Source organism: Halyomorpha halys, unplaced genomic scaffold (genome assembly GCF_000696795.3).
Source record: "Halyomorpha halys isolate HHAL.00 unplaced genomic scaffold, Hhal_1.1 Scaffold200.1, whole genome shotgun sequence".
Taxonomy (NCBI): Eukaryota; Metazoa; Arthropoda; class Insecta; order Hemiptera; family Pentatomidae; genus Halyomorpha; species Halyomorpha halys.
Genome location: NW_027105652.1, coordinates 680,403 through 689,935, shown reverse-complemented (window position 1 = coordinate 689,935; position 9,533 = coordinate 680,403). Strand labels below are relative to the sequence as shown.

General features: G+C 34.7%; 1 protein-coding gene across 2 annotated transcripts; it reads left to right on the top strand.

Annotated features, from left to right (window-relative positions):
* The first annotated feature begins 4,694 nt into the window (after positions 1 to 4,694).
* Positions 4,695 to 9,211, top strand: LOC136797116 (uncharacterized). Of its 2 annotated transcripts, XM_067052763.1 has the most exons (4): positions 4,695 to 4,971; positions 6,256 to 6,402; positions 8,349 to 8,417; positions 8,481 to 9,211. In XM_067052763.1, the coding sequence occupies exons 1-3, from the start codon at positions 4,840 to 4,842 to the stop codon at positions 8,415 to 8,417; spliced, it is 348 nt and encodes a 115-aa protein (XP_066908864.1). In that variant the 5' UTR covers positions 4,695 to 4,839; the 3' UTR covers positions 8,481 to 9,211. The 2 variants fall into 2 exon arrangements, with proteins under 2 accessions (XP_066908864.1, XP_066908861.1); XM_067052760.1 differs by lacking the exon at positions 8,349 to 8,417 and having other exon boundaries at positions 4,697 to 4,971; positions 8,481 to 9,207.
* The last annotated feature ends 322 nt before the right edge of the window (positions 9,212 to 9,533 follow it).

Here is a 9,533-nt window from a genome sequence, read left to right as displayed (position 1 = left end):
CAACGCTTCAAATTTCTTCACTGCACTTACGTATTCCTTCTAGTGCTAATCCGGGAGCGTATGCGGAAAATTCTAAGGTAATGCTCCAAGTCCACGTTGGCTACTCTATGCACTCTTACTTCAAAGAGATTGGACCTGTGACGAGAGATAATTAAAATATGGTAAATCTGACTGATAAATGCTCCGTTTGGTGTTCTCAAGGTGGGTTTATGGATTTTTTTACCTGGGATCATGATGCTTTCGACTACAAGACCCTTCCTATTCGCATATTAATCACTCTTTGACCATTTTCGTTTGTACTCTAATGAAGACTGAAAGCTCCAATTTTTATTCCATGAATCGATTCATGACCAATATGGGTGTTTAAGTTTATCTTCGCATCATTCCGCGTGCAGACCGTTTGGTTGTTTGTTCAGTCATGTTTAAAGGCATAAAACCTTTTGGTCCTCAACGCCTTTGGATTATCATAATTATAAAGTTACACACGCACACTTAAAAATAAAATGTGATAATAAAAAAAAGAATTATAAGATAGGAAAGGAGGCGATGCTCTTTTAAAAATGTATTTACCACTGTGACTTTAGCTTCCTGATCTGTGAGAGTTTCAGATAAATTTGGAGTCAGTCCTATTCTGCTTACTGCAGAATAGTGAGGACATTCTTCAAAAATATGTTTAACCATGAGAATAGACTGGAGGTGGCAGTTTTCTGACCAGATAAGAGTGTGTGAGGACAGTAAGGCCTATTCTTAAGCGGGTTAGAGCAACTTCCTCCCTGCGGTAGGGTGTCATCCATGTTTAATTTAATATCGAATTTTTACTAATATTTTGATTTCTTTTAGTTAACTCCGAGAGCTTTGATTCCACATGGCCTTTCCAATATGTTTATTTTAAGAGGTCAACTGAGTTCTAATGGAGTAATAACTGCGATGCCTCGCCAGAGAGTGTGAGCGCCTCTCTGACAGCACTGCCAACGATGCCAATGTGGATTATGACCCATATGAAATTTATAGACTTAACTTGATTTGGCAGTTTTAAGAACAGACCGTGAATTCCGTATTGAGATCTTCGTAAAATATGTCCTTCTCTTCATCAGACGAACCTCGGCAGAAGCATGACATTTATTCACAGGAATATTGAAGAATTTTTCCTTTAGGCGAATATAACATTAGCGGGAATTGGTGAACTTAGTTACTAGTTGACAGGCTCTACCTCTGACGATGGATCCCAACGTAAGATGTGTTTTGCGGCAGCTGTAGTGTAGGGTATGGTATCACTTTTTAAGTGTACCATTTTCAAGCCAGAGTACTTTCTGAATCGCTGCGATATCAATGGTATAGTTGTCAATTAGCTCAAGGGGTGCCCGACTCCATATCGGTGTAGTGATAAAACTTTCCAATAGGTGATTCGTAAGTCCTTTTGACAGTCCCGGATTTTATTCCGTAAAGACAATTCAGCTTATTGACTTTTTCGAGGTTTTGTGATGGGGTAGATTTAAGGTGACCTCATCAGCCCACTGCCTCCTAACGCGCTTTCGAGTTGTCATCATCCAGGCTCCAGTCTACCATACGAGGAGCCACCTGACACTCCACACCCTCACCTTAGCTTCCTTACTCTGGGAGTCTGGTCATCATTGGCTGATTCCAATACTTACCAGGGAATGTGTTTTTGTATATTAGAACACATTTTATTCAAACTGCTACATTTTTATAATTCACTCCAAAAAATTAATTGGCATATAATAACTTTTGAATCCATACAAATTAAAGAGAAAAAGCAGGAATATAAAAAATATATTCTATTAATATTATAAAAGTCTTTGCCATATGTCTTGTCATATCTATGCTGGGTATGTTACCTGTCAACAAAGGGCACTTCGTAGGTGGTTAATGGGCACAGGTGAAAAGGACCTTGCTAAGCAAATCTATTAAAAACAGGTAATGCCTGCTGGCTTTGTTGGTAGGCAGGTCAATTATAGTTTGTGAACAACACGTGCACCAAACACTTTAGTGTTAGGCCCTTGTAACGTATTCTTCTTGGGCGTGGCTAATAATAGCCAATGAGGGAATAAGATTCCCAAAAGGCGACACCCCTTTTTGAAACATGTGGGGTAGAAGTAAAGAGAACATGGAACACAGAACAGAGAAGTAAGAAGACGGGCTAGAGAGGAGTATTTGACTTGGAAAAGTCCTAAGAAGAGCTCTTCAGAATTGTAACTCCACGGCTAAGACACACCACGACATGAATCATCCAAATCAGAAGTTATTAAGACATATTAGGTAACAATTCATAATGTAAATAATATTTTATGGCAAACCATTCGAAATCCTTTTTAGTCTTCGAAGACGCAAGTGGAATTACCCTAATATGGCAATAAACGAGGGGTAAATTGTCAGTAACGGACTGGTTCTATGGAAGATGTGGAACAAGGTAAAATGGAAAATTTAGGAGGGAAAGCCAGACGTGTGGCGTGCCATAACGTGAATGTCCGGGAAATTGTAGAGTTACGATTGTCTTTCGAAGAGTTGGGGCGAACAGGAGTAAAGCCCTACAGAGATACGGTCCTTTCAGAGTGATTGTTATTAGGAAACACAACACAGTCACTGTCGAGAGCGTTCATGAGCCTAAGAAACGGCGAACAATTCATATTGAACAATTGAATCTCCCAAGGGTTGTTCGTAACCCAGTGGATTAAAGCACAAATTTGACTTCTTCACGACTGCAGCGGCGTCGGTTCAAATCCAGCATTGGCGCTCGACTTTTATTTCTGTGGCAGTCCCACGAAGTGGAAACTTGACCCTTCGCCATGGTTAGAATAAGAACAGGGTGTTAACCTATAAATATTTTCCCCCCGATATGTAAAAAATGACAAGCCATAATCGTATGAGTATTGTGCGACACGAGAACAGTGTATATAATGTTATCAATAGTGTTAGAAGTTTTTTCCCCAAAGAAAATTGGCCGTACATGTGTATAGTTTTAGTTATTATCAAGTATGGAAGAAATTAGCCTTTTAGCTAGAGGAAAAAAGGCATGTAAATATAATTTTATTACTTTTGTTTTACTTTTAATGGTATAGAAAGGGTTATATATAATAATGTAATATAATTTTCATGATGTGTATTTTTTTTTGTTTATATGAAACACCTCTATTTCTTTCTTTTGAGTTTCTGAAAAGTGTTCATAAAATTGTAGGGGAGTCATAACACAGACAAGGCGTACTGTCAGCCTTTAACCCTAACTCTCTATTAGTCCTCGAACGATTGTAAGAAACTTTTGTCCAACTCAAATCGATCATTTTTTGAGCGCACTTGAAGAAAGATCGCTCTCTTGGTAGGCTTTCTTTCCGTCCCTATAGCCAACTGTATTTTCAGGATCGTGGTCGGCAATTTTCCCCTTTGCTTTCTCGATATTCCTGTATAATTTGGTTGTACTGGGCAAGAACAGCTCTGGCATACTACCCGTTAGACTGTTGAGGTTTTATCACCTCCCTTAAAGCTGTCTTTATGCTTTCCTTGACTATGGAACAGCAAATAAGAGAAAAGATAAGTGATGAAGAAAAAACAATTAAATAAAAATCTCTTTCGACCTACGCACTAGTTCCCGGGTTTCGGCACTAGCTACGTAAAACTTATAAAATATAAAAATAAAAGTGTGTTGGAATACCACCCTCTGAATGCTCAAACAAGACCGGTTTATGGACGGAGTCCGTCCACTTAAGCCTAGTTAAACTATTTCAATGAGGATAAGGAATATTGGGTAATACCAAATACCTTTTTGTCTTTAATAGAACACTTCATTGCTCATTTATTCACCTAGTTCAATCAAAACAGTTTATGCCGTTTTGGAGAAAATCGAAATAAAAGTGAAAAATCGATTCAATAAAGTGGCTTCCTACTTCTGATCGGTCAATTTTGGCGAAACAATAGCTGTCACATCCCCATCTTTCATATATATTTGCAGTTTTATTTCAGAGCAGTGTCGCCATAAGATCTAATGGGAGTCCGTTTGGGTTTCCACCAGGATGTCTCTACTTGATTATCAAGTATTTATGGAGTTGTTACTTCAATATCTTTTCACTTTCCTCTCCGACGAATTCTGAGAACTCCTCAGTTACCCCAACAAGGCTACTAACGAGACTGCTACCCACCCTCATGTTCCCGCCTAGTATGGATACTTGTTTTCTGCGCTTTCGCAACCTATTCTTTTATAAAGTGTGCAGACTGGTTCCCTCCATCGTCTTGGTAATCTCGAAACACAGGTGCCCTTTCGGTCACCTCCTGTCAGAGATTGGGAAAAATAATTGATAAAATTATTGAAGCAGTAATTTTATAAAAATCATCCATGACAAGTTAGTTATAAATTTAGCCATAGCATTAGTGCAACCAATTTTTGCTCAACTCTGGCTTCCGTCTATCCTAGGTTTTCATTGTGCTAACCTATCTTTTTCTTAAATAACTTCTTACATTAGAACATTTTTTGTGAACAATGAAAATGATCAAACAAGCAGTCCTTTTGCATCCTAGATACATTTTCAATTAGTAATCTTTAGTCACGATGTGGCGGCTATTTCGTTCTTTCTTTCTTCATGACTTCGTTTGATTATGGAGTAGAATTCTAATAATTATCGTTATCTGAAAAAACAAACAACAGAAGTAGATTATGCAAACCTCAATAAAAATCCTAAATAGTTTTTTTTTACATGTGTTTTTAATTTACAATAGAAATTGTTATTGAATTGTCTTGAATAATTTTTAAATAGACTATATTTTTTATTGAACTAGTTGCTATCACTGCAACTAACTATCGTATATTATAAAATTAACAATTCAATTATTTAAATGGCGAAACCGCAAACGGCACCGAAAATGGCTATGGTTCCGCCTAAAGGCTATTGGCAAACGGAGTGGCAAAAATACACGGCTTACAGAGATATTTGGAAAAAAATAGAAAAAGAAGAAATCGATCTTGAGGTATTTGTGTTAATAAATATACTGCTAAGTAAATGCCCTTTTCTCTAGTGTAGGTAAAGTTAAAAGTCTTAATTGTTCATTTCATCCCCTTGTTAGTTCTATATACGTATTTGATATTGGTATCTGGTGGGAGCATTTGTAAGTGGGCCTAGTGATCTTTTTTGCCAATTCCTAGTGGCTACCAAAGTTGCCACCGAGTATTAATCTAGGTGGGAGTGTCACGATTCATTACTTAGGACTGCCAAAAAATAAATATTAACCACTGTGTTATTTACGTTAATTATTAATTAAATGCTAGAAAGTAAACTTCACAATACTCAATAGAACATCCTTTTAATTCAAAAACAAGTTAGTTGTTTACAATATAACAAATGAATGCATAATCAAATGGTTATCCAAAGAGCTATTATCTAGTAGTACATTATATTACAACCACCTCAGGTGTAAATTGGCCTCGCATATACAGAATCAGATGCTCTTGGACCTACACCCCAGTACGCACGCCTGTCATTAATTTGTGATAATTGTTGTAAATAGCTCAAATTAGGTAGTTTATAATCATGTAATATATTGTTATATTAATATACGTTTTGTTTTAATAAATAAAGATTCATGTAGTTTTCTCACTTCTAGAGAAATCACTGGCCAAAACTCAATCATCTATATCAATTCAAATTCAGTTCTTTGTAGACAGTGAGTTATAACACGTAATTGTAATTGAAAGTGTACCAACACTATTTTGGAAATGTTTATTGTGGTGTAATTTCACTCTGTATCCTCTGGGTCCAGCCTCCATGCTTAACTCCTCGACCGTTCACACAAGCATTCGCCGCTAGTACATGTAGAACTACTATTATCTTCAACAGATTACAGTGTGTAGTAATCGTTCCTGCAAGTATTTTACTGTGAATACCTTTAAGCCTATTCGTCCCCTACCTTACCCAATTACGCAATTTCTATGCTGCAATGATGGATGTATGATTGGAAGATAAAATGTATATCCACTGTGACCGCTAATATACAGTCGCTTTTATGAAGTATGCAGTGTTTGTCAATAAATGACTCATCATTCATTTGTGTCTTATATATAATTTTCTATAATGCCGCTATTAATAGAGATGTTTATAAAATCTCATAATTTTTAATTAGACTTTGTTTGAAATCATTAAAATTTACTTATAATTACTAATTTATTTGTGTCTGTTATCTCTCAAGAACAACTAATGGCATAAATATTTTCTTGATTAATTAATTTATACAACGCATAAACATATTCTATTAAAGGAATTCAGGAAAAGGGAATTAGTTACCTATTTCGATCGAGAGCCTGATTTGATGTACCGGAATGATTACGACAGGCTATTTCATCCTGAAGATGACTTCGATCCTAAAATCAAAATAAAAGCCATAAGAAATAACATTATTGAGGAGGTAAGTCGATTGATTCTTATTCTTTTCTCAATGCGAATATGTAATATTCGAAAAACTGTAGTTCTGGATTTTATGTTTATTTGTGATTTATTTATTTAGTAGCACATCCTGGTAAAATATATTGAAATTAATTGTGAGAGAAATGTGATTAGGCCTTCACATCTGCCTGATTGAACTGATAACATACATCTTGTCATTATTTAAAGATACATACAGCATTTTCTCTAAATTTGTTTTTGATTTCTATCTATATTACGAAATTTGTTTAATTCTAGTCATGACTACTACTTTTTTTTTTTTTAATATTCCAGTTTTCATATAGAGTTTATGGCAATAATTTCTCGATTGATCCCACTTTACTGTTGCAATCCACCACAGAGAAGAGATAGGTTGGATTCAGTTGCGGTTCCACGAGGGGGGGGGAGGTGATTTCCTCTTCCCAAATATTCATTGAGAAAAAATGGCTTAGCCTAAAATATACCTTAGAGTACCATATCCACCAATAACCGGGAGTAACTATGATATAATTTTATTTAATACGGTAAAAATTATACTTGTTCACCATTTTCTCAAAAAAAAAACCGTGCCCGTGTCATATTTCCGTGACAACGTATACTCTATGCTAATATTATATAAATATACCTTAAAATCAATCCAATGTTATATATTTGAAATAATAAACCAGTTCACATATTGAATTCAGATATTTATTTTTGCTTGGTTATACATTAATTAATTTTTATACATATGATATAATATCCATATGTTAAACGAAGTCAATTTCCGTTACGGGACACTTTTTCTAACATGGCATCCCGCAAAATGATTTATAAGACGTTGTCACGTCAAAAGCCTCCAACGGTTTTTATTAAACCCGTCATATCAACGTACAATAATGTTGTTCTGAACCTAGCTGATAGGTCTTATTCTGAGTAAAATATTCTGAAGGGTTTAAATGTCTAATTTTCAGAAACACTTACTCCAAAGTATCTTTAATTTTATTTGTATAAATAGTTGACCGTATAATTTCAAATTATGGAGATGGTGAGGGTTGCGGTCAAAAGAGAAACAAAATTGTTAACAACTATTTATTTTCGGACGTTTCACTCCACGCTAGAGCTTCATTAGAGTTGTTCAAGTTGATATCTTTAGTGACATTCAAAAGTCACTTATTTCAATAATCAACCGTCTCTCATTGTGAGTTGTGATGCAAAATGCATAAATATGAACTATGCTAGAATTCTTTATTTAATTAAAGGAAAAAATAGATGTTTTCGTAATCTCGTGTTTGTTATTACAATAGCCATAACTTTTAACTACCATGGAAACGTGAAAACATGGTAATAGAGGTTTTTTAATTAAGCTTTTGCCATTTAGAAACGATCTAGGATTAATTTTAATTCAAATTAGTATGATAAGTGATTTTAAAATTTGGGAATTGGTTTATTTGAAACAATTAAATATTATTGTTTCTTAGCTTCAGGACATTAGTTCATTTTTTTTAAAAAAGTTGTAATTATACATTTATAAGCAGTACAAATACTCATTTGGTCTTTGAAGTCTTGTTCTTTTTGTCCATCTTGTGATCGAACAGCATTGGAGGGTTTGTTATAAGTTTTTATCGTTTTCTTGCGTACCTAGAGAATATAACCCGATACAAGCTAAAACTGAACGATATTAGTCCAGAGTCCGGAGAAATTTATTTGTACGAAATTCTGTGTGTAACCTCACAATTGGATCTTAAACTGTCATTTATTTATTCAACCTAATCTCAAATTCAGATCTGGACACTTATCTGAATGTCTAGTTTTAGTCTCTTTTGTATCGTTAAATATCCAGTGACTTTTTTTTTTACAGTGAGAAATGTAAATGGCCCAGCTTAGTTGTATAATTTATTATTAATTATTAATTTTATATAAATGATTTTCAATTCATTATTCTTGTAGATTAACAACAGTTGTATATGTAACTATTGCTGGCTAACTCTGGACGAGGATCGTCCCATAAACAAATAAGTATATTATTGCTTCTTCTTTAATTCAGCTTTGGATATATACTCACTGTTTTTTTTATTTAAGGAGAAAGAAAGAATAATCCCTGTAGTGGTATCCCACATACATGGCCATCGCTCTACCAACTTGGAGGGGAAAACTTGGATTTCCTACAAGAGGATAGTCGTCATGTCGGAAATCTATCGCAGATACAAACCTAATCTCAAACCTGAGAAAAAATTACCGCGTTCCTACCAAATTGAAAAACTTTAAATAAAATCCTTTTAATGGAGAACTGTTATTTATTTTGTAATATTTTTATGTATATTGAATCATTTAATTCCAGATTTTTCTCTCTTCCTAAAAATGCAAATTTCAGTATATTCTTAAAGTTGCTCATTATGCTTGGTGTCCACTGACCTTAGCGTCTCAACTAAATTATAGAATACTTGACCAACGTATTTGTAAAATATTTTCCCTGTTTCTGAGAATGAAAGGAGTCCTTGATGCAGTCGATGCTCCCTCAATCTCAACTGTGGTTCAGTTTTGGATCGCAACATGTTTCCGACCTCAAAATGATTGTGTTGCCTGTTGGGACAGATGAATGTATAACGTGGATATTGTTAAACAACCGTTCATTTCAGACAGGCGCTTCACTCTGAAATGCTAATGATAATCATATTTAATTCATTGTTAAAATAGTCGCACTAGTGCTTAGTAGAGGACATCGAAAATATTGTATTAAATAATTTTGAAACTTAACGTAGCACCGAATTGCTTTACATGAATGATTTATGTTAACGCCATAAAATATAATTACCTTGTAAATAGTATTTGAGTTTTATTAGTATTTAATTTAGTTACATTTATTTTTATTTGTATTGTTTTATTTATATTTAGTTATTTGAAAAGAAAAATGTGTAATTATATTTGTGTGTTATAATGAGTAATAGATACAGTTGCTAGGGGCTGATGATTGTTGCTAAGGCGTCACCTAGCAACGGACCGACCATCTTAGTTTTTATGGCAGTTCCGGCTAATTAGTGGCCCTGGTAGCGTCTAGGCAGCCCTGTCTGCGTTTGGTTGATGTTATTTTATTAGACATTTTTTGAATGTTTTAGTCGTCATTACAGTTCGAAA